At 41.7% G+C, this 25,965-nt stretch overlaps 1 protein-coding gene across 2 annotated transcripts in view; it reads left to right on the forward strand.

Moving 5' to 3' along the window:
* The window catches only part of LCORL (ligand dependent nuclear receptor corepressor like), a 190,567-nt gene that overhangs the window by 87,076 nt on the left and 77,526 nt on the right, over positions 1-25,965 (forward strand). For both annotated transcript variants that reach the window (XM_020812181.3, XM_020812183.3), the window contains exon 2: positions 5,509-5,574. In XM_020812181.3, the coding sequence (XP_020667840.3) occupies positions 5,509-5,574 (66 nt within the window). The remainder of the gene's footprint in view (positions 1-5,508; positions 5,575-25,965) is intronic.

A 25,965-nucleotide genomic window follows, 5' to 3' on the forward strand; every position in this document is an offset into this window, starting at 1 on the left:
TTTCAGGGTTTCTTGTCCCTGACTAAATATTTCAGTTCTCCAGGTAAGAGAGAATAAAACTGCTCAAGATCAATAAGGTTTTTTAGGTCTTATACTGTCTCAACTTTCTCCTGTTGAATCCATTTATCCAGGTACCTGGTCAAATTTGCCCCAAACTGAGAATAAGACTCATCATGTTTCTTGGTCAGAGTCCTGAATTTCTGTCTCAGATGTTCTGAATTTATGCCATACCGGGCAATAACTAACTTTTTGTATTCCTCACAATTTTTAATTAATTCTATAGGCATCTCCGCATATATATTAACCAGGCCTCCACTAATTTGGGATCTCAACAGTATCATTCTTTCAGATTCCCTCACACAAAAGTCTTCACACGCTCTCTCAAACATCACCAGGAATGATTCTGGATCATCTCCCTTTCTAAAGATAGGGAATCTTTTCAGATCTGCCTTTGACAACTGTCTCCCCTCAGAGTCATCTCTGCCATTGTTGTTATTGTTATTGTTGGCCTGAACTTCCAGTTCTAGTCTCCTAAGTTCAAAAGCCATTCTCTCTTTCTCTAAGGCAATCTTCTCTCTCTCCATTTCTGCGCTCCTATCCATTTCTCTCTGCCTCAGTCTTTCCTCCATTTCTAAGGCTATTTGTCAGCTTTGGCCTTCATTTCCAGCTCCAATTTCCATTTTCTGAACTGTATAGGGTCTTCCCTTGAGATTTCTCTCTCCTGATCTGAGGTAAAACCTTCCTCAAAATCCCCATTTTCATTATCTGACCCAGCTGCCATTACACAAGGCGCTTGCTCAACTTTATTTCCCCTAGTTAAAGGCATTCTCCTTTCTTCAGGCTTGTAATTCAATTATCAAGCCTTGATTTTAAAAGTCCACTTTTTTTTCTGTCAGTGAGTGTCTGTGTCACAACTTAGCTTCTAGCAGTCATCCACTGGCAAGCTAGCTACAGTGTCTAGGCCCCTGCCCCCAGCTAGGCCTTTTGCCACAGACAGAGCTTTTTTCTCTGCCTCAGGCAACAAAACCACTCAAACCCACGGCTTCACCCTGTCCTAGGACTAGCTGTCTTTGAGTCCCCTCAGTTTATCTGCCCTTGGCTCCGCTTTGTCCCCATAGAGCTCTCCCTTGAACTCAGGACAAGCTTGCCAACCTGCCACAGATTCTGCTTTGGGCAACTCACTCCCCAGAAATGGTTACCACAGAGCCATAGTCCCTATCTTAGTCCCCAATCTGAGCTTCAGAGCCCCCCTACTAGACTTGCTCCTCCTGAGACAAGTCCTAGGAGGTTACCCACTTGTCCACTCAGACTCCCTGACTAAAGATCCCTGCTCTGGGCACCACTCCGGTCCAAGGCTATACTGGACCACACGTATCCCACACGCTGGACACCAATTTATCTAGCAGGCCACTCTGAAGCCTCTACCAATACAGGGCTCCAAGAGTGCTCACTACTCTTCTTCAAACTGCTGCCACCAACCTATCCTTAATACTCAAAAAGGACAAGTGTTTCTTTCAAACAAATGTTTATTGATTTGACAAAATAAAAAGGAATGAATCACAGGTAGTAAATCAAGTTGTAAATCAAGTTTCTCATTTAATGTACCTCACACAGACTTTTCCCTCACTGACTATCTCACAAATCTATCTCACTCTCTCAACCAATTTCTCTCATCTCCCAAACTCCCAAACTCTCTCTCACACATCACACCCCCTTATATAATCCAGCTCCTCCTCCTTCTGCACCACCCTCCGTCCTCTCATTGGCTGATGTTCCCCTGCCCAGCTGTGACGGACAGGTGAGAGCAGAGCTGTTATGTTACATCCACTATCATAGGAATTTGAACACTTTTACATTTTTGCATGCTGTACTTTACCAGCATTTGTTGCATTTTCACTTTTTGACCTAGCACAAAACCTTTTCTTGTTTCTAGATTTGCACCCCCAAGTAATTTTGTATTGGGCCTATATTCTTCAATTTCAATTCCTTTTTCAACTGCTTTTCAAATAAATCTATTTGGCTTTGATCTTTGTCGTCTACATAGGCTAACAAAATGTTTAGCTCCTTTCCCTATTTTACATATAAACATGGATCTGCCAAACTTCTATATTTTAACTTTTGCAATGCTGAACGTAAATGATTCCAATATCTCACCGATTGTTTCAATCCATAAGTAGCTTTGTTCAAACTGCATACCGCTCCTGGTTCAGAGCTTTCAAAACCAGGTGCCTGCGCCATGTATAACTCTTCCTGTAATTCTGTATTTAAATAAGCAGTTGTAATGTCAAAGTGGTTTACTGTGTAGTTTTTGGATGCAGCCAAAGTTAAAACCAACCTCATTGTTTCTGCTTTTACTGTTGGTGAAAATACTTTGTCATAATGCACATTTTTTGTGTGTGTGTACCCCTGAGCCACTAATCTTGCTTTGTACCTGTAATCCCCATTGTTTTGCAATTTTCTTTTATAGACCCATTTGCTACCAATTACTTTATGTTCTGGTGGCAACTTTGTCTCTGTGAACACTCCATGCTCATCCATGGACTTTAATTCCTCTTTCATAGCCTGTTGCCATTTCTTTTTCTCTATTTCTGGAAGAAGCATCACTTCCTCAAAATTTTTCGGCTCTTGGTATACATGACATACCTTTATTTACCCGACACCAAACCTTGTTGGAGGGATTCCTTTATTAGCCCTTTCAGACCTTCTGGGGATTTGTGACTCTTCTTTAATTGCTGGCTGACTCACTTCCTAACTACAATCGCCATCATTCTCTTCTTCTGAGGTGCTTTGCCTTGGATTTTCTTCAGCCTCTTCCTTTGGCTCTATCTCATTTCCCTCACTTTTCTCTCTTTATTTTATGGGAATGTATACTTGGGAATTTGTGTGTACCTTGTCCCATTTCTCATGCTCACAAAAATTTGCTGACCTGGAGATTACTACATTTTTGTTTCTATCCAGGAAACGAAATGCCTTGGACCCTCTTTCATTGCTCGTCTAAGAACCTCATTTTCTTAGCTTTTGGTCTCCCTTTTCTTCTGGTTTCTTTTGGTACGTGCACCCAGGCACTACACCCAAACACTCTCATATGTTGTAAAGAAGTCAGCATTACTATACACCTGTTCATCATGGCTGTTCATCAATGCACGTTCTGCTCAGGCCTGGAAATTATCCTTGACAAACTGTGATGTGGCTACAAAAAGCCTAATACTATTTTAGGCTGCATTAATTGGAGCATAGTTTCCAGATCCCACGAGGTGCTAGTCCCCCTCTATTCAGCACTGGTTAGGCCTCACCTTGATTATTGCATCCAGTTCTGGACACCACATTTCAAGGAGGATGCTAACAAATTGGAAGAAGTTCAGAGGAGATAGACAAGGAAACCCAGGCTGGAAACCAAGCCTTGAGAAAAGGCTGAAAGGACTGGACATGTTTAGCCTTAAGAAAAGAAGACTGATAGCACTTTTGAAATATTTGAAAGGCTGTCATACAGAGGAGGGGTAAGATTTGTTCTCGATCATCCAAGACTGCAGGACATGCAACAATGGGTTCAAGTTAAAAGAAGCCAGATTTCAATTGAATATCAGGAAAAATTTCCTCTTAGAGCAGTACGATAGTGGAACCAGTTACCTCGGGAGTTGGTGAGTGCTCCAACACTGGAGGCATTGAAGAAAGATAATCACCTGTCAGATATGCGTTGATTGTATTCTGTTGGAATCACAAAATGAGAAGGCTGATGGGCTTTGTGATCACAAGTAATATAGTCTTTTAGAGATAGAAGTTAAAGAAGTAAGCCACACACAGGGATGTCTGCCAGCAGTTCTCCTGATGGGCAACTAGTATGAGGAAGCAGAATGAGAAGTCTTCTGCCCTGCCCCCAGGAGGACTGTGCTTTTATTAACCTTACAAGCTCACAGATAGTCGACAGTATACAGATAGTTGACAGAGTTCAGATACTACAGTGGTTGCATCATGTTATTGCAATTGGCCTAAAGCAGTGGTTGGGGAACAGGGGTAAATTACCCCATTTGGTGTAAAAATGAAAATCCTGGGGGTAATGGGGACGGTCGTAGCAGCGCGACTGTCCTCATTACCCCCAAGTATTGTGGGTGAAAGTGCTAGTAAGCCTCGCAAAGAATTTACTCACTTCCTGAGAAGGGAGAGGAAAGAGTAACAACTACCATAGAGTCTAAGACCCCTAAGGGGATAGAGGAAGCTTCTGATCCCTTGTCATTTCTCCTCCGTTCTCGGCCATTTCCTGGTAAAAGGAGGAGGGGGTGGGGCTGTGTGGTCAAGAGTGGCTTTGTAATTGGTCTGGGTGGCTGCCTTTCCTCCTTCCTTCGCGTTCCAAAGATTTTTGTGGCACTGGTGCCTTCCCTTGCCGCTTATCTGCTCCCATCTCGGTCAGAGGTGAAGAGGGACGGGTCTTCCTGCTGCCCTCGCCAAGCTTGCACGGAAGAGCGGAAAATGCGGTGGGAACGGTAGGCTGAGAGGCAATGTGTGTCCCCACTCCTCAATTCCTTTCATCCCTCATTTCCCTGCATTCCGTATGCCTCCTGTTTCAAACCTGTAATATGGCCAGGCTGAACAGTGGCAGGCAGAGCAGGTGTTTCATCCTGTGCAGTCAGTTTAAAATAATTGTGATCAATTGAAACTGTTATATTAGTGGCTGAAAGTTGGCTCTGGTTGTTTTTGCCTTGTGTGGATGCTGTTAAAGTAGAGCTTGGGACAGCTCTGGCATCCTTAAAATATGCAAGAGGACTGATATAGATATCTGCATTCACACGCAACATCAGTGTCCTGTCAAGGGGGTAATGTCGAAGTATATAATTTTTTTGGGGGGGGGGGTAAAAGGTAAAAAAGTTCCCTGAACCCTCGCCTAAAGAAAGTCTCTTTAAGCAAGCTCTCTATCACCTATGAGAAAGAAGAAGAATGGGTAGCCACTCCCCTCAAAAGCAGCTGCATCGTGCTAGGAGAGTTTGCCTTCACTACAACAACAGTGTGGCTCAGCAACCTTGGGAATGGCACCCCCACAGTATTTCTGCATTGAGCAGGGGGTTGGACTTGATGGCCTTTTAGGCCCCTTTCAGCTTCACTTTTCTATGATTCAATTATCTGTATAATCCATTGTTACTCATAGTAGATGATGTGAGCCAGACCTACTAATACTAGCATTGTTATGTAACTTGTATGTTGAAAGTGCTTGCTTCTGTCTCAACACTTGTTTTTGTCTGTGAATTTCTGTGGTATAATGACAAAATGTCTGTTATCATATTAAGTGAGGTGTATGCAGAGGCAAAATTTGCATATAGAAGTATTATGGACAGGCCTGATTTGCTTGCATTGTAATTCTATTCTTAAAAACACTTCTCAAGTGTTAGTGAAATTTTGCTCTTACTGAAAGAACTGCTCAGGAATAATGATAATACTTTCTTGGTAACCTATGTGTGCGAAACTACTTCAGATATATTTGATGTATTGTAAAAATGTTTTAATTTTTGTCGTTGTTAGGTTTTGAGAGTATTTTAGAAGGGCTTTATGGACCAAGGCTACGAAGAGACCTCAGTTTATTTGAAGGTAAACAATTATTTGAAATGCATGAAAACTTGTTTTTCAGTTATATGACATTTTAAAGCAGTCTTTTCAGCATCACACGATTTTGCTACTGTGTTTCATTGCAAATATAGTCTTCTAAAGTTTTTTACTAGAGACACCTTGTTCTCATCTCTGTAAGGATTTATCCAAAATGGCAAGCATTTACAACAGATATTTAATCTATTTGTGAAGTTCCTCATTTAAGTGTTATTTTAATCATTCCTACTCTTGTCTTTGAGAACATCAGCCATTTTTATTTCTTATTTCAAAAGGCTTATAAAATGAAAGGTAGTACTCAGACTGAATTAACTCACCATGAGTATGGTGGTGATTTTGCACCATCTGTTGTCAAAGCTGAACATTGTCTCACTGCTAAAACCTAGCAAATACTTTTTTCTTCAAAATGAGACATCTTTTGTAAAACTTTTGCAAAATTTATCCTTAATTTTTTTAAAAAATAAGGATTTTTAAAATATATGCATCTGTTTGTTATGGTCTCAGTTACAGAGACAACAGAATAAAGCAATATAAATACTGGTCTTTGGGTTGCCAAGCTATTGCATCTTTTTCATAAGATAAAATATGTTTATCTCATGAAAAAAATCTTTACAGGACAAAGAATCAAGGAGCTAGCAGTTTTTACTCTTAGCACAGTGGTCCCATACCTTTAGCAACCCAGGTTTCTTCTTCGTGGTCTCTGTGAATGCACACTAATAGGTTAAGTCTGCGCCTGCACAGAGGTCTCTGGAATATTTTAGAGCTAAAGGTTCGCTAGGACCCCCCCCCCTTCCATAGCCTATGTGGTCCACCCGTCCTAGCGATTACCTTGGTTCCTTTTTTCTGCTGCTGAGGTCTCATCTCTAGAGCTTCACTTGGTTCAGTTGGTTCATTCTGAAAGAAAAATAGATCGTTCTCTTCAAATTGTTTTCCCTATTGATTCTCTTCTACAAAAACAAAAAAAACGAAAGCTAAAAATACAAATCGTTCTTCTTTGATCATTGGACTCACCTCACCATTACCCCCTTCCTTTCTTTCCCTGTTTTGCTTCCCGCCTTTTACGGGCCCTACGGGCCCTTTCAAAAAGTGCATCTCCCGCACAAACAAACTCCCAGTCTCTGACGGTCACAACGCTTGTTTATTCTGTCTGGGAGAATCTCATCAGCCATCCAGTTGCCCCAATTTCAAGAATTTCACAAAGCAAGTCATTAAACTTAGCAAAGACTTTGATCCTTCCTTTGGGAGCAGTCCCTTTGATCACAGGCCAAATGGACAGTTCTCAAACTCCTTAGTTGCCGGCAGCTTCAACCGTGGCCTCACCACTACTATCTCTGAAACCTAAGGCTTCAAGATCCAAGTCATCTGGTTCCACAACACATTTCTCCCCAGTATCCAAAGCGAAACCAAAGACCACTGGTAGGAAACCAAAGGAGTCAAAGAAACCTCTACCAGATGAACAACCTTTGGTATAGCAGTTATCAATACAGAGCCACCCTATGATCAAATTGGATACCGACGAAGAATCCATCCCACCAGTCTCAGGACAACTGCCTTCTCCTCTGCTTACCAGATCTCCATCATGAGCAGATACCTCAGCTGAGGTACATACATTAGAGTATTCAGCCTGTTTGAGCCCCAAATCTTTGGTTGGCTCCATATCGGGGTGTGAGTCTGGATAACTTATTCCTGATACAGTCAAGAAAAAGAGATCAAGACTCCACTATACTGGCCGTTCCAATACCGCCACTTACCAGCCTCCGTTTCATTCGGGGATGCAGGTATTGCAAGGCTCAAGGGCTCATAAACATTGGCCCAATAACCTCCACTATTCTTCAAACTGCCAACCATGTCATACCGCCACCATTGTCAGTACTGGCAACACGATATGGAACAATTTTTTAATCCTCGTCTTCGGTATGCATATCGTTACCCATCGGACACGCCTGCTTTTTCCTCTCTTCGGCACCAGCTGGACCATTATGAGGAACCCTTGGACACAGACAGTTTTCCTGCTCCAGTACTGAAATACCGTACCAAACATCGCAAACAGCACGCAGATGCTACATCAGCACAACTGTTACTGAAGAAGCCTAAGACTTCCAGACACTCAATACCGGCTTCATCTTGGGACCGAGCCACCTCGACTCAAAACTCATCTAGGGACCGAGCTGCCTCAGCTACAACTTCATCCGAGGACCGAGCCTCTTCAGTATGGGCTACAACAATTTATGCTGGACCACTGCCTGATACCGGTCATACAGCAAAGCTTCAGAAGAAAACGCCAGACATTTCTCCATCATCAATGCCACAAAACGTGATGACAGACCGTCCAAACTGCGATGAGTCCAGCACTCTCCTGTTATGTCAGAGTCCTCCTCTTCTCAGTCATCTGACTCTGAGTCTTCAGATTCCTAATCTTTCCAACAATCTTTTAATCTTGCAACACCAGACTCAGACATTGCAGAAGGCAATCCTCCAGCTGAGGACTTTGTGTCATATTCCCAACTGGTCCAGCGCATAGCAAAGGCATTGGACCTCACCGTCCACCAACCTGCAGCTGAACAGCTTTCTAAACTTTCCCTTAACTTCTTAACTTGAATGGAATTATAACGTAGCCCGAAGCAATACTGTTTTGCCTATTTTCAGCCCCCCCCCCCCCCGGTTATATGTATAAAGGAGGAAGCTGTGCTCAAGAATTTGGTGGGGGAATAATGGTGATGGCTGGCTGTATAATACTTAGTGAAGAGGAGCCTGATATGCCATTGTCTGTATGAGAAGGACTTTCACTTTCTAGCTTAACCTGGCCAGTGAAAGAAGAAATATAAAGCCTGTTAGAGACTGGATGTCAGCTGCAATGAATCAGTAGTGTTTCTGGTGGCTTTTTTTTCAAGAACACAAGGTCTTCTTTTCACCTAATAAAATTCAAGGTCCTGAATTTGGTTTTTGATGTCATTACCAGCCAAGTTCAGGGTGAAGAGTGGGTGTTTCTTCTTTCTCTCACATTCAGTAAACTAACTCCCGACAGTGTGTGGGAAACCGGCAAGACTCTCAGGACATCTAGTGGAATATAGAGTGTACTTTAACAGATAGACTCTAAGGTATGCTACAGATCATCTCTTTTAGGGCCTCTTTCTTATGGGGATGCAATTCAAAGTCTCAAACTGGTGTTTTTAAGAAGAAACGGTCTTCTTTTCATGGGAATACAATTCAAGGTCCTGAATTTGGTTTTTGGTGTTTTTACCAGCCAAATTTGGGCATATCCTTTCTTCCTCATTGAATAGGCTAACTAAGTCGTGCAAGACTCACAGGACATCTAGTGGAATATAGAGTGCACATCAACAGATTCTCAGATTTGCTATGTTCAACTGGCAAGGGAACAGAACAGAAGAAGTGGTCTTAACCGACCAGATAGGTGGGATATTAAATAAATAAATAAATAAATAAATAAATAAATAAATAAATAAATAGATAGATAAATAGATAGATAAATAGATAAATAGATAAATAGATAAATAAATAAATAAATAAATAAATAAAATAAGCAGCCTTAGACTAGCTCAAGACGCTGAGGACATCTAGTGGTCTGTCTTGGAATATATGCCAGAACTCGTTTTTTGTTTGCTTTCAAATTAGGTCTTGTCAGTCTGTGAGTAGTTAGATAGCTAATGGCTGAGTAGAGTTCATTAACCTTTTGCATGCTGTATTTTTGGGAGCTGGGAGCCAAGTTTTGTTGAGCTTCACACTTTCCTCTTTTGTTGAAGTTCTGCTGGTGCTTGTGGATTTCAATGGCTTCCCTGTGCAGTCTGACGTAATGATTGCTGGTGTTGGTTGGAGTTTTTGTGTAGGTACAAAAAAGAGGCATAATCAAAACACTGGCAGACCGTGCAAATCGGAACTGTGAAGCTCAGTTTCTCAGCACTGAACTCAACCATCTGAATTGGGCCCTACAGGCAAATGGCTACTCCAAAAATGAAATCACAAGAGCCATCAAACCAAGAAAACAACACCAAACTGAAAAAGAAAAACAGCCACCCACAAATAAAGTATTTCTGCCATACATCAAAGGGGTCACGGACCACATGGGGAAACATTTGAAAAAACACAACCTACAAACAGTATTCAAGCGCACTACAAAAATACAACAAATGTTACGGTCAGTAAAGGACAGAAGGGACCCCCTCACCACTGCAGGAGTATGCCGGATACCTTGCAGTTGTGGCCAGGTGTATATTCGAACCACAAAACGAAGCATCCACACCAGAATAAAAGAACATGAAGACACTGCAGACTAAAACAACCAGAAAACTCGGCAATAGCTGAACATGCCCTGAAACAAGCTGGACATGAAATTCTATTTCAGAATACTGGACAACAGCATCAATCATTACGTCAGACTGCACAGGGAAGCCATTGAAATCCACAAGCACCAGCACAGTTTCAACAAAAAAGAGGAAAGTGTGAAGCTCAACAAAACTTGGCTCCCAGCTCTCAAAAATACAGCATGCAAAAGGTCAACAAACTCTACCTAGCCACAAGGACAGGGGATCACTACACACAAAAGACCAGCTAATGACACCCATCAACCACAGGAACAGATAATCTCTTCTCCTTAGCACAACAATACACCCACAACAAGACACACTAATCGCCCATCTACAGAAAAAGACAAAAGCCTATTTCACAGCCATAAATACTGCACTCCCAAGCGAAGTACACCAAAGCAGAGTGCTGTCCTCTGAAGATGCCGGCCACAGAGACTGGCAAAACGTTAGGAAGAACAACCTTCAGAACACAGCCAAAGAGCCCGAAAAACCCACAACAAACATTAGATCCCAGCCGTGAAAGCCTTCGCGAATATATTAGATATCTGTTTATGCTGAAAAAAGTGTAATTATAAACTGGAAATATTCTGGGGGGAGGAAAGCACCAACTTGATTGATAGGGAAGTAGTTGAAACATCAAGATGAATACCAGGGCCTCCTCCAAAAAAGATGACTCCCCCAGTGAAAGTGCAAACGTACTTAAATTAATTAGCTAAGACCCCTTCAAAAATGCAATGCAGGAAATGCAAACAAATATTGTTAAGCAACTGTCAGAGCAGATGCAGGAATTTAGAATGGAAGCTAAAGCAAATGCAGAAAGCACTAACAGGAAAATTGATGCCTTCTGTGAGACAGTAGAAAAGATGCAGTACAGATTGACAAAGGTAGAACAAGAGATACAAGAGATGAAAGCTGAAAGAGATGATATGAAAGCACATCTTGCAACCTTAGAGATGGAAAAAGCCTTACTTTCTATGAATTCAGAACGTGGCCCAACTAGAAGGAGAGAAAGAAAATGACTTGTTGATATTAATATCTGAAGAATTGGCAGAGCAAACAGGGATAGATCGGCAGGAATTTACTCAAGCTGTGGAAAGAATTTTTCGAGTGGGTAACGTGTTCACCAGGTGTAATAATCTACCGAACGAGATACATATAAAAATTTTAAGGAGAACAATGAAAGAAAAGCTGCTTAAAGTAAACAGAAAAAGAGCTTACAATAAGAGGAACGAAAATCAACATACTGAAACAGATGCCTTGGAGTATGCGAAAGAAGAGACAAGAATACTCCTTCCTAACTAAGATATTACTAGACAGGAAAATACCATTCAAATGGAGAATCCTGGAAGGGCTGCTTCTGAACTTCCAATCCAGGAGATTTAATCTCAGTAGTAAAATGAAATCTAGAAACTTCATGAGGGAAATGAATCATGAATTGAATCTATCAGAAGAGGATTTTCAATTCTCGAGTGAAGAATCAGAAGAGGAAGAAGAGGAGGAAAAACAAGAAGCAAGAAAGGATGGAAGTCAAAGGAAATCATCTCCAGGAAGGAAAATCTAGGGGAAGAAACGGAGATAAAAAGGTAGTAAAGATCACCAAGATGTTTAGACAAATCAAACTTCTATCAGTGAATGTTAAAGGACTTAACTCACCCCAAAAAAGAAGAAACATATTCACCAAACTCCTTAAAGCCAAGATAGATATCATATTCATTCAGGAGACCCATATTAGAGAAAAAGATAAAAAACTGTTAGAAAATCCAAAATTGGGTAAAGTCTTCATAGCTTCAATCAAACAGAAGAAAAAAGGAGTGGCACTGTGCATCAAAAAAGAATTAGAACTGGAAGAGATAGGAGAAGAATGAAAGAAATTAAAAAGCGGCAAATCTCCTGGCCCAGATGGATTACCATCAGAATATTATAAGACATTTGAAGAAATTTTAAGCCCACAATTTAAGAAAATAATTGAAGATGTTCAGATTAAAGGGGAAAATCCTAATTCACAGAAAGAGGCATATATCTAATACATAAAGAAGGCATGGATAAAAAGCAATCCAAGATCTACAGACCGATTAATCTCCTGAATGTTGATTACAAGATCTTCACAACCATTTTAGCAACAAGATTAAAGGAGATACTTGAAACAATAATACATAAAGATCAAACAGGCTTTATACCTAAAAGGAGATTATCATCAAACATAAGTAAGGTAATAGACATATTGGAATACTATGAAATGCATCCCGAACAGCAGATGATGGTAATTTTCCTAGATGCAGAAAAAGCCTTTGATAATATAAATTGGGAGTTTATGCTGTCATTATTGAAGAGAATGGGCTTTGAAGGAACATATTTACAAACAATCAAGGCAATATATACCAAGCAAGTAGCCAAGATAAAAGTCAGTGGTAATCTAACTGGAAATATACAGATTGAACAAGAAACAAGACAGGGATGCCCACTATCCCCCTTATTATTCATCTTAGTATTGGAAATACTTAACAGACAGATTAGAGACAATGAGGCAATTAAAGGACTTAAAATTAGAGGAGAAGAATTTAAGTTAGAAGCGTATGCAGACGACTTAGCAATAATGCTAAAAAATCTTTTGAAAAATCTTGAACAGTTATTGGAAGTTATAGAAGAATTTGTCAGCTGGCCGGATTTAAAGTAAATTATCAAAAAACAAAATTTATGAAAAAAACATAAAGAAAGAAGATGTTGAAAAATTAGCACGGAACTCCAATTTTGAGGCGGCGAAAAAAATTAAATACTTAGGAGTGGTCATCACTCAAAACCAAGCAATTTAATGAAAGAAAACTAGCAATACAGAAAGAAATTCAGAAATATCTTGAGGAATGGAGCAAACTACAACTCTCATTTATGGGAAGAATTTCAACAATAAAAATGATTTTACCCAAACTCCTGTTCCTATTCCAAAATCTCCCAATACTACTGAACTTTAAGTATTTCAAGGACTTGGACAGCTTAACATCAAATTTCCTCTGGAAACCTAAGAAGCCAAGAATAAAACTTAAATTGCTACAAGATCTGAAAGAAAGGGGGGGAGTGGGCCTACCAAATTGGCTACTATATTATAAGGCCTTCACTATGACCTGGATTAAAGAATGGATAACCTTAGAAAATCAAAGACTTATGAAACTGGAGGGACATGACCTAAAGATGGGATGGCAGGCATATATATAGTACGGGAGACATAGGGAACACTCACAGTTTGGAGAACATATCCTTAGGAATGCCCTAGGGATAGTATGGCAAAAATTCCAAGCACATTAAAAGTCCTGAATCAGAAAGGAATGTTGGCCATATATGAAAATCTGTTAACTAAAGAACAGAAGATAAAGGACAAACAAGAGCTTGAAAAATTGAGTGTAGCTGTTGATTGGTGGTCAGTGTTGAAATTAGAATCAAGATATAAAAAAGATAGGACTGTGGGTTTCTTTGAGGGCAAAGTACAAGTAGATAGACTGGATATATACTGATGAAAGAATAATTAAAAATGTATACATACTTATGAGAATATGACTTAGAGGATGAGAGGGTGAAAGAGATGATGGTAAAATGGGCAAAAATTTTTGGATATAACATAGGTCTTGATGATTGGACTAAGATGTGGAAAGAAAGCTATAAGATGATTAAACCAGCAAATCTCAGAGAAAATATCCTCAAAATGTTTTACAGATGACACTACACACCTGTAAGACTAGCAAAAATTTCAGAGGGTAACAGCAATATATGTTGGAAGTGTAAAAAAAAAAAATGCAGGAACTTATTATATGTGGTGGACATGCGGAAAAGTCAAAAATTATTGGACACAGGCGTGGGAGTTAGTAAAATAAATTACCCAGCAGAAACTAGATATAAAACCTAAAATGGCATTATTGAATGTCATGCCAGGAATTAATTATAAAAAATTAAAGCATTGTCTGATGTATATATTCACAGCAGCTAGGTTACTCTGGGCCCAAAAATGGAAAAGCGAAGTGATTCCAACGATAGAAGAGTTGTTAAAGAAGCTATGGTATATAGCAGAACTGGACATTCTATCAGAAGCACTACGGGAACAACCAAGAGACTATGTAAAACAAAGCTGGGAACTAATATACTCTTGGGCCCAGAGAAAGTCAGGAGCATAGGGCAAATTTTACTATATAGTGGTGCCTCGTAAGATGATTGCCTCGCAGGACGATTAATCCGCAAGACGGTGGCTTTTTGTGATTGCTGTAGCGCTTCGCAGAACAGTTTTTCCTATGGGCGATTTTCGCTACACAATGTTTTGGTCCGTGACTTGCAAAGTCTTAAGGGGAGCATGGCTGGAAGAGCGACATCTGCACAGGCACCGGAGAGTGAGCAAGCAAGCAAACCAGAGCAAAGGAGAAAGAGAAAGAGAAATCACACTTCTTCCCTCCTTCCCTCCTTCCCCACTTCTTTCTGCTCTTCCTCATTCTTTCTTCCTCACTCTTAACTGACCTGCACAATACAGACACACGTACAGACATGCGCCAGATTTCCCTCATGCACTCCCTCAGTCTCAGTCCTTCAGACCCTCGACCCCCTCCCCATTTCCCCGCTTCTCTTTTCCGGTGCGCGCACACACACGGCTCACCTCCTCTTGGCTCCCTGTGTTTCTCTTTTCCTGTCATCTCCCATCAGCTCCTGTCTATGAAACCAGCACGCTGACTTGCTCTTCTCTCGCGTGCACTCTCTCTCTCTCTCGGCCCCATCCCTACTTCCCAATTCCGCACCCCCTTTCACACTCTCAGTGAACTTGAAACAACAACAAAAAGAGCAGCAGCAGAGACAACAACAAAACAATAACGAACGGCATCCAGCATGTCCCGAAGGAAACAGAGCAAACCCAGACAGATCAAACCTAAGTTTGCAAAGAGGAAGGAGAAGGGAACCGAGGTCCGTGAATCGCAAGATGGTTTTCCCTATGGACGGTTTTCTCAAGAGGATGATTTTCCCCCCAATTGGAACGCATTGATTAGATTTTAATGCATTCCTATGGGGAAACGTGTTTCACAAGACGATGTTTTCGCAAGACAGCTTTTTTCCTGGAACCAATTAACATCGTCTTGCGAGGCACCATTGTATATGTTTATTGTGACAGCCTCCTCTCACGTCACAAAGGAGCTGTCACATCACTCTCACACCCTCACTTTATTCACGCTGCCAACAACCATTCCCTCATAAAATTCTTCAGACAAAAGTATGATTTTTAAAATAAAACTTACGTTTATTGATAATAACAAAAGGAATGGTAAATCACTATAATAATTAAAATAAAAGGCAATCAGTATAATAAAGTACCCACACACATACTCTCTCTCAGACCTTTACTCTCTATATATAGCACAGTACTACACAACATGTACAAGCCCTAACTCCCTAAGTCCCTATCCAGACCCTATGAAGTCCCTATCTCAAACCCTGTCTGACTCACACCTCATTCACTCCCCCTTAAATACCTTAGCTCCACCCTCTTAAGTCCCACCTCCCGTCACGCTACTGGCAGATGACATACAGCCACAGCTATGACAGGCACATGATGTCACTGCTACCGTAACATTACCTCCCCCCTTATAAAAGTTGTTTTGTGGGGAGAAAGCTAAGGTGCTTTTCACCCCAAAACAACTGCATATAAAACAAAACATTGCATATCACATTACCACTTACTACAACTATATTAAATACATTTATGCACAACTATATCGTTTAAGATATACTTACATCCAAACAAGCAATTGTGTACTTAAATACATAAACAATATTGAAATAACAACACATTTAATAACTTAAAAGTTATTACAAGAGTCCATATTAGTTCAGCCGTCGTCGTCGGGTCTTTGGGATAAGGCGTCAGCAACACAGTTTATTGTCCGTTTGACAACCTAACCTCAAAGTCATAGTCTTGCAATATTAAAGCCTGTTACCGTCCATGGATATGCAAATTTTAATGACAATTACAACTGTCCAGTCCTCTTCCGTCAGTCATTTGGCTTTCGAGGCAAGATTTGAGTCTCTTTCGCAAAGTCCAGGTTATCAATGTCCAAAGCATGCTCTCTCTCGCAGTCATCAGCGCGCCACCTCACCTCTCCAAGTCCATATTTCACAGCATTTGAATTGAAGGTGGACCTATAGTGGTAATCAGGTGTAATGAAGACTGGTCCGGATGTTACCGCCTCTTTCAGCTGGATATACGACTGCTGGCACTCAGGAGTCTCTCTGTCGTCCACAGGCTCCTTCCTCCGCAACCTCTTCCGTCGTCTGGCGGTCATCAGCCACTCGGTTGTCCCCGGGATGTCATCAGATGGATGTATCATAGTGAAGCCAGCTCTCTTTCTGGCTTGGGGCTTCATCATCTCATTTGGGGAAAGGACAGGCAATTTCCTCTCTTCCACCTGACCATCTCTGTAGGCGTCCCTTTTTAAAGCCTCAGAGTGGATGTCTTTCTCCACCTCTACATATTGTCTCACAGATACTTTCTCAACATTGTTTTCCCTATGTGGGAGAACACTATCATGGGTTACTCTGTATGGGGTTACAGCATGCGGGGCTGCACTCCCTGTATCTATTCTATGTAACACTCCCTTGGCTACACCAGGTTGGCTTGAGAAAACCTGTTGATACTTATTAACCATTGTTTTCAGATCACTCTGCTGTTCTGTGGATAGAGCAGGGCTGATCTTCACCTCCTCTGGGTTGAACTTTGGCTGACCCCTTCCTTCCCAGAATGGCAACTCATGTTCTTCTTTGCCAGCTGCTTTCATTGCAAACAGCACATTGTTTTCTTCTCTATAATATGGCCTAAGGGCATTTGCATGATCTGTCCTCCTGCCTAGGTGTTCATCTCCTTGAATAATGTAATTAAGGTCGCTCATTTTATGAAAGACTCTATATGGACCTTTCATTATCCTTTCTATTAACAGTTCAGTTGGAATGGTCCCATTTAATTTCTCTGTTAATTCATTACTCTGCTGATGATAAGGAGAAGTTTTTAAATGTTTTACTCCATAAATCTGCCACAATCTCTTTATAAGCTTGGAAGTAAACGCTGGTCCTATAATGTCTGCTTCATTACTTTTAACAGGTGTTGAAATTACTGGTAAAGGGCACAGCTTAACCATAGTTTCGTCACTGTTATAATTATGTTTCTGGCACAAATCAAATTTCTGACAGAAATTTCTAATTTGATTTCCTATTTCAGGCCAGTAAAAGTTCTGGGTTATTCTCAGTTTGGTTTTATTTATACCCAAATGTGCATCAGATATGTCTGAATGTCTCATTTCCAAAATCATGGAACAATATTTATCTGGTACAACTAACTGTCTTCTAATCTCAGGTTCCCCTTTTGACATATTCATCAGTGGTTCTCTGTATGGCAAACCATGTTTGTTAAGGAAACATTCAGGGGATTCAGGGGATAATTCTCTACTAGCCACTTTATCAAAACAATCTTTTAAAGTGGGATCTGCCTGCTACTCTTGGGAAAATATACGTTTCTGTAGTATTTCTAGAGAAAATGCCTCAGCTTGGGGTATATTCTCATCTCTCTCTTGAAAATCAGTAACATTTCCAGCTGATTCAAATAATTGGGAATCAGTTCTTATATATAGACAGTGTCTTATTTCATCAATAGAAATATAATCGTCATAACCTGAGATCTCTCTACTAAAAGTATCCATTTTAGAGAGCTCTGCTGCCTCTGCTGTCGTTTCCATGACAACAGGCTCTTCTCTAGGGGGAGCCATCTGACTATTCTGAATACAGTAAACAGACTTAGCCTTGTTTAAATTCATTTTCTGAGGTAAAATTTCTTTGTTTTCTTTTATTTTAGTACACTGGGAAGCAATATGGCCCCTCTCTTGGCAGTTGGAACAAATTCTTTCTCCCCATGAGCTTTTTCCAGCCATTTTTTCTAATTTTTCTTTTCTCTCCAAAATCTGACTCTTGGCTTGGCCCTGTTCTGAAGGCTTTCCAACAAAATGGCCGCCTTCTTTCTGCTGGCTCTTAACTTGCCCTTTAGAATATTTAGTGTAGTCCTCCCCTGTTTTCCTTATACTCTTTTTTTCAGAATAATTCAGGTTTTGAAGTTGTGAATTAACCTGTGTCCCTTCTCCTGGTTTCTGAATAGTTTGTGGCTTTGTCTTTCTTTCCAAATCATAACCCTTATCCACTTCAAAGCCAAGAGCCAGACTGTAAAGATTTTCCCTCAGAAAACAAAGGCTTTCTTATTTGTGAAATGAAATCTTCAATTTCTCCTGCCTTTATTCTCAAATCCAGTTCCTTTTGCTTAGCCTCAAACTCAGCCCTGATCTGTAAAATTTCTTCCTCAGCCCTAGCTTTTATCTCTTTCAATTTTTCTTCAGTCTTAGCTCTGATTTTTTCTAATTTAATGTCTTTTTGCTGCTTATATTTTTCAAGATCTTGTTCACTTTGTCTGGCCTGAGCCTCATACTTTTCTCTTTCTGAAACTTTTTCAACTGATAAATTGTTATTAATCTGATTTAGGAAACTTAATTCTAATTGTGCCATTCTAATTTGGTGTTTCAGTTCCATCTCTTTTAACCTCATGGCCATTTCCCTTTTCCTGGCATATGCCTCTGCCTATCTGATTTCATCTCTTGCTTTTCTTTTTATTTCTTTTCTTTTCATTCTGAATTCATGTGCTTGTGCTAATTCAAATTTTCTTAGGTCTGTTACATGTTCCCTAGAGGATTCTTCCTCTTGCACTGAGGAAAATCTTTCCTCTTCACTATTGAATTCCTCCTCTGAACTGGCTGCCATCTCTGCAGCTCTCAGTTCAATTTCAGATTTCTTACTGCGAGTTAAGGGCATGTTAATCACAAAAAAGGCTCTGTTTTATTTCCAAGCCTCTGTTTAAATCACTTTTTTCCTTCCTGTGCTAAGGTCAGATATTTAGTTGCAGAGTACACCAGCTGGCCTAGCTGTGAGCTGGTAACTGTAACTCCACTTCTTTGGCATCTTCTGCCCCTTATACTGGGCCCCTTGCCAAACTAAGGATACTTTATTAATCTGCCTTTGGCACCACTTTAATTTTAATACAGCTCTACCCACACTTAGGTTCTGCTGATTAAAATGGAGATCCCTCAGCTTTGCTGCCCTTGGTCTGTGTCCCCACAGAGTTCTCCTAACTCTGGACACGCTGACCAAACCACCACAGCCTCTGCTTTTGGGCCACTCTCCCTCACAAAATGGACACCACAGAGCTCCTATCTCAGTTCTCCCACACTGAAGCTCAAGCGCCTCTCCACTAGATTTGCTCCCCTTGAGTCAAATCCTAGAGAGTTACCCACGCTCTTCATTTCAGGTGACCCTAACTGAAATTGCTCTGGTCACTTTGGCCAAGGCTTTACTGGACAACTCGTATCCCAACCGCTGGACACCAGTTTTATTGTGACAGCCTCCTCTCACGTCACAAAGGAGCTGCCACATCACACTCATACTCACTTTATTCACGCTGCCACCAACCATACACTCAACTGACTCCTCAGGCAATTGTATGGATTTTAAAATAAAAACTTGTGTTTATTGGTAATAACAAAAGGAATGGTAAATCACTATAATAATTAAAATAAAAGGCAATCAGTATAATAAAGTACCCACACACATACTCTCTCTCAGACCTTTATATATATAGCACAGTACTACACAACATGTCCAAGCCCTAACTCCCTAAGTCCCTATCCAGGCCCTATCAAGTCCCTATCTCAAACCCTATCTGATTCACACCTCATTCACTCCCCCTTAAATACCTTAGCTCCACCCTCTTAAGTCCCACCTCCCGTCACGCTACTGGCAGATGACATACAGCCACAGCTATGACGGGCAGATGATGTCACCGCTACCGTAACATATATCTACTTAGTTTACACTGGAAACCAAACCGGGGAGAGCGGAGGGTTAACGAGGCTGGAGTCTCTGTCTCCAAAGGGGGGAGGGTTTCGTTTAGTAGAGGGTTTAGTTTAGTTTTTTTATTCTTTTTTCTTGCTGTATTTTTGTTTTTTGTATGTTGATTTTTTTTAAAAAAAAAGTCCATCAGCCCACCCAGCCTGAATCCGACAAAGTTTATCATGACGTTGACAAGGACCAAACACCACCCCTGTATTTGGGGTTTATCCTATCATTAATGAAACTGTTAAACAGTCATGGGCTAACCCCTCTTTAGTACCACAGATCTCCCGAAGAATGGAAAATCTTTACAAGACACACGATACCGACACTGAGTTTTTTTGTCCAAGCATCTACCACCTAATTCAGTTATTGTAGATACCACTCAGTCATGGTCTCACAACCGGTCCAGCGCCACCCCAAATAATAAGGAGGGCAGGAAATTGAATATAATTGGTTGTAGGGTTTACTCCCTGGCTTCGTTTACCCTCAGGGCTGCTAAGTACTTGGCAGCTATGAGGGCATACCACAAACACCTTTGGAATTGGGCTTTACCATCTCTTCAGGCAGCTCCTGCAGAGCTGAAACCAAGGGGCCTGTCTGTCCATTATGATGCCATGGCCTTAGCATGTCAAAAAAGGATAATGGCGCGACACATACATCAGTGGCAACAAAACATATGGCCACTGCAATAGCTTTAAGAAGGCACACCTGGCTTTGATCGGCTAATATCTCGGAAGACTGTGTATCGAGGACTTACCTTTTAATGATTCCGGCCTCTTTGATAATAAAACTGACAACATCCTGGAGAATCTACAAAAAATGAGGAAGATGGCACGTTTTTGTAATATCCAGCCCTATTACAAATCTCAGCACTACTAATGGCAACGACAGTACCCATTCCAAGAATACAAATCATTTCCAGAGAAACAACGATAATTACTGCAGCAAACCTCTTCATACGAGGGGGTGCTGATAAGTATTGAGCCTTTCCCAGAAAAAATTGAGCTAGGAAGCTGTAACTGCCATACTATTCTACACATTCCCCCAGAAAGTCAATGCACTTGCGACATCTGTCCTACAGCTTCTTAAGTCCCTGCAAATAAAATTTTTCCGACTGCTGGTGTAACCACTCATTTGCAGCATTAGTTGCCTCCAGAACACTCCCAAATTGTTGTCCCTTTAGGTGTTTTTTGAGTTTGGGGAAGAGATAATAGAAGGAGCCAGGTCAGAAGAATAGGGTGGATGGGGCATCATTTGAAAACCTAAGGATGCCAGTTTTGCCATTGTTTCACCCGCAGTGTGTGATGAGGTGTCGTCATGCAACTGGATGACACCTTTGGAGAGCTTTCCTCAATGTTTTTCCTTGATGTTTTGCGTCAACTTCGTCAGTAAAGCACATTAATATTTTGCATTGATGGTTGAACCCTGTTGGAGGTAGTCCACCAGCAGAACTCCCTCCTTATCCCAACAAACTGTTGCCATTTTCTTCTGCACCAACCTTTGCATTTGGAAATTCTTTGGCCTGGAGGAAACCACTGTGCCTCCATTCCTTCGACAGTTCCTTTGTCTCAGGATCATAGCAATAGATCCATGTCTCATTACCAGTTTGCCCAGGAAATCTGACTCATTTCTTACAAAATGTTTCAAAACAGCAATGACTCCACACGTTTCCTCTTTTGTTCAGTTGTCAAAAAAGTTTGGGGATCCACTTTGCTGCCTGCTTTCTCATTTCCAAGTTGTTGTGGATAGTGGCACCAACTCTCTCATGTGATATCCTCAGATATATAGCAATACTTTTGGCTGATATTTGGCGGTCCTCCATGATCATGTCATGGATCACTTTCACATTTGCAAGCACAGAGAGAAACAGACCATCCACTGGGTTTCTCACTTTCAACACCAAAATGGCCAGTTTTAAAATGGGCAACCCAGTGTTTAACTGTGGCATATGAAAGGCCACTGTCACCCATAATTTGTGTCATTTGTATATATGTGTCATTTGTGTCACATATAGTTTGTGTCATTTGTGTCGTAGTTTGTGACATTTCCTCACGGATCTGCTTTGCACCTTTCCCTTGGAGAAACAGGAACTTGATTATGGTCCTATGCTCTTCCACTTTGAACTTTTCTGGAGCTGCTGCCATGTTCACTTTGTACCTGAACATGAAAGATAAGTTAAAATCATAGGTAGCTGATTTTTGCACCATTGAATACAGACAGATTGGTCAATACACCCTGCAATATATAGCTTCCTAGCTCAATTTTTTTCTGGGTAAGGCTCAATACTTATCAGCACCCCCTCATACCAGCCTCGACAGCATAATCAATGTCAGCGCCCCTGCCAATCTTTTAGGCGTCCTGACAAGAAAAACAAGCAGGGCCTTTGACTCCTCAGCCACTTTATTTCCCATTCTGTCCCCCACTCCTACCACCCATCTTTCGCCACACTTTCAAGCATGGGTGCGCATCACTACATATGCTTGGATGCTATCAATCATCACAAGTGGCTATGCCATAGAATTCCTTATTCCACCTCCTCGAATTATCCTTGCCCATCCTTCCACCACTCTCAAATCAGAAATCCGATCTCTACTTTCCAAAACCGCCATATCACCTGTCACTCCAAATTCATTCGACCCGGGTTTCTTCCCCAGGTATTTCCTCGTCCCAAAAAGAGACAATTCCCTACATCCCATCCTAGATCTTCGGGACCCCAACTACATTATTCAACTATTCTTCCGGATGGTGACTCTAGAACGCATCCTTCCTTTGCTCCAACAGGGACATTGTCTCAGTCATCGACTTGAGCGATGTGTATTTCCACATAACCATCAGACATGACCACTGCAAAATTCTCAGCTTCTCCCTCGGGCACACTACCAATTCAGTGCCGTACCATTCGGCTTGTCTACAGCATCCAGGGTGTTCACGAAGTGCATGGCTCCCATAGCAGCACATCTTCGCACACTCAGAATCTCGGTGTTCCCCTACATTGATGATTGGCTATTGGTAGCTCACTCCCAAGCCCAGGCATTCAAGGACATTGTGGTTACTCTGTTCTGTCTGACCTTGGCCTCAAGGTCAATCACAACAAATCAATACTTACTCCCTCTCAGAGGGTAGACTACATAGGTGCAGTGCTCAACTCTCACCATGCTAGAGCCTTCCTTCCCCGGGACCGCGCAGTAAAAATACGTGCCCTTGTGGACCATTTCCGCCTGTCTGTGACTGCCCACCAAGCACAATGACTTCTCAGCCTCATGGCTTCCACCACCTCAGTCATCCAACATGCAAGACTGAAAATGCGCTCATTACAAGCCTAGTGCCTGTCTCTTTTTGACGCACCTACCATGCACCTACAGGTTACCCACGGGCTTGCTTACCAACTCAAGTGGTGGATCACGCCCTCCAACCTCTTCTTCAGCCGACCCTTTGCACCCCTCCTATTGACAACCCAGGTGACAACCAACGCCAGCCCCATCGGTTGGGGGCACACTGCAGAGACCTTCACGTTTATGCATCCTGGTCTCCACAAAAAAGACTTCTTCATATCAACAATCTGGAGTTATTAGCCATTTTCAAGGCATTCCGTGCCTTCCTGCCAATCATTGCAGGAACCACAGTCCAGGTCACCACGGACAACACTACAGCGCTATTTGTTTGTTTGTTTGTTTGATTTATATCCCACCCATCTGGTAGATTCTACCACTCTGGGCGGCTTCCAACATAAAATATGTACATTAAATCAGTACAAACATTATACAGTGGACCCTTGACTTACAGACGGCTTGACTTACAGACTTTTTGAGTTTCAGACTTCTCTGGCTGCAAAATTTAGGTTTGACTTGCAGACTGAGATTTGACTTACAGACCAGAAAAAAACCAAAATGGAACAAAAACGGCCTGTTACGGGATTAATCGGTTTTCAATGCACTATAGGTCAATGGAGACTTGACTTACAGACTTTTTGACTTGAGAACCGCCTTCCAATATGGATTAAGTTCTCAAGTCAAGACCCCACTGTAACATAATTCATAACAGATACAGATACATAATTCATAACAGCTATATTACATAAACAAAACAGGGAGGCACACATTCACTTCCCCTCCTCTACCTCGCTGTCCAATTCTGGGAGTTGTGCCTAGACCATCACATTTTTTCTATGGCAGTGCACATTGGCACATAGGACAATGCTTGGGCAGACTATCTGAATAGATGAACTTCCCAGATGCATGAATGGTCTCTCGATCAGAACGTGTTTCTCCAAATCTGCAAAGATTGGGTCTAACCTGAGATAGATGCATTCATGATGGAAATGAACAGAAAGTGCACCAGCTATTTTTGAAGGGCAGGGATTGGCCAGGGATCCCTAGGAGATGCCCTCATGGTACCTTGGAGCACTCACCTCATCTATCTCTTCCCTCCTGTACCACTCCTCCTGCGAAACATTGTCAAGATGAGGCAGGACTGAACCGGTGCAATCCTGATTGCCTCATACTGGCTGAGACAACCATTGTTCATAATGTTTACCTCCATGACGTCCCAATCCACTCGTCTACCGTCTCCCTCATCTCCTCACGCAACACCGCAGAGAGACCTTCCATCCCAACCTCCAATTCCTACATTTGACGGCTTGGAGAATCTTACCTCAATAAACACTACCCTTTCTCATTCCAGGAAACCAACTGCAAATTATCTCTATTCCTACAAATGGTTGGCTTTTCAAAAATTTGCAAAGAAATATGATTTTCCAACTGCACCAACTACTCTTAGAGCAGTACTGCTCTTCCTCTCTTACTTATTTGATAGTCAGTTATCCTTATCCACACTTAATGTATATGTGTCAGCTATTGTGGCACACCAACTGCAAGACTCAGATGCTCCTTTATTATTTTGGCATCCTACTCTGAAGAGATTCCTTCGAGGGTTGGCCCACCTTAACCCTCCAAGGCCGTCCCCTGCGATTTAGTGGTCGCTACATACTGTCCTGTGGTGTCTATCTCTTTCTCCTTTCGAACCCCTCACCAACTTGACTGAGCATCTGTTGTCATTTAAGGTCCTGTTTCTAGTGGCTATCACCTCTGCCAATAGAGCGTCAGAACTGGCAGCTCTCTGCATTGATCCTCGATTTCTACAATTCCACCCAGATAAGGTCACCCTGTATCCCGACATCTCCTTCCTTCCCAAAGTAGCTACTGATTTTCACATTCATCAACCAATCATTCTGCCTACTTTCTTTCCTAAACCATCCGGCATGCTCTTGCTTTCTATGTTAATTGCACTGCTTCCTTTCAGAAGTCCAAGTGCTTATTTATCTCTCCTCACACACCTCACAGAGGAGAGCAAATTTCTCTGCAAACCATATCAGACCATTTGTCTGACTTACCAGCTTGCCAAGAATCCTCTTCTGGACAATGTCAAGGCTCATTCCACCAGGGCACTGGCAAATTCTGCTGCCTTTTTCAGAGGCGTTCCAGTCCTGGATATCTGCAGGGCTGCCACTTGGTCCACTCCATCAACCTTCACATCCCATTATCATCTGGACAGGCGCACCAAGTCAGATGCGGGTTTTGGATGAGCAGTTCTTTCTTCAGTCTTGCCGTGACGTCTCTCCACCTGTAAGGTAAGCTTGTTAGTCACCCATTAGTGTGCATTCACAGAGACCACGAAGAAGAAAGAGAGGTTACTTACCTGTAACTGGTTCTTCGAGTGGTCATCTGTGAATTCACACTTCCCACCTGTCCTCCCCTCTGTCCATCAAGGTCTGTCTCACCTTTTGAACAGCAGTGGCTTTGGGGGACTGAGGTAATCGCTAGGACGGGCAGACCACGTGGGCTACCGGGGGGGGGGGGGTCCTAGCAAACTTTTAGTTCTAGAATATTCCTGAGACCTCTGCGCATGCGCAGACTTAACCATTAGTGTGAATTTACAGATGACCATTCAAAGAACCAGAGTTACAGGTAAGTAACCTCTTTGTTCTTGGCCTACAATTCTTAGGCGCTTTCACTTAGCCAGGATTTCTAGGAGTTGCAGTCTAAGAATACATGGGTTATTCATGGATGGGGACCACTAGGATAAGGAAAAAACTAACATTGTATGCATGTACCCCTGT

This window comes from Pogona vitticeps, chromosome 5 (genome assembly GCF_051106095.1).
Source record: "Pogona vitticeps strain Pit_001003342236 chromosome 5, PviZW2.1, whole genome shotgun sequence".
Lineage (NCBI taxonomy): Eukaryota > Metazoa > Chordata > Lepidosauria > Squamata > Agamidae > Pogona > Pogona vitticeps.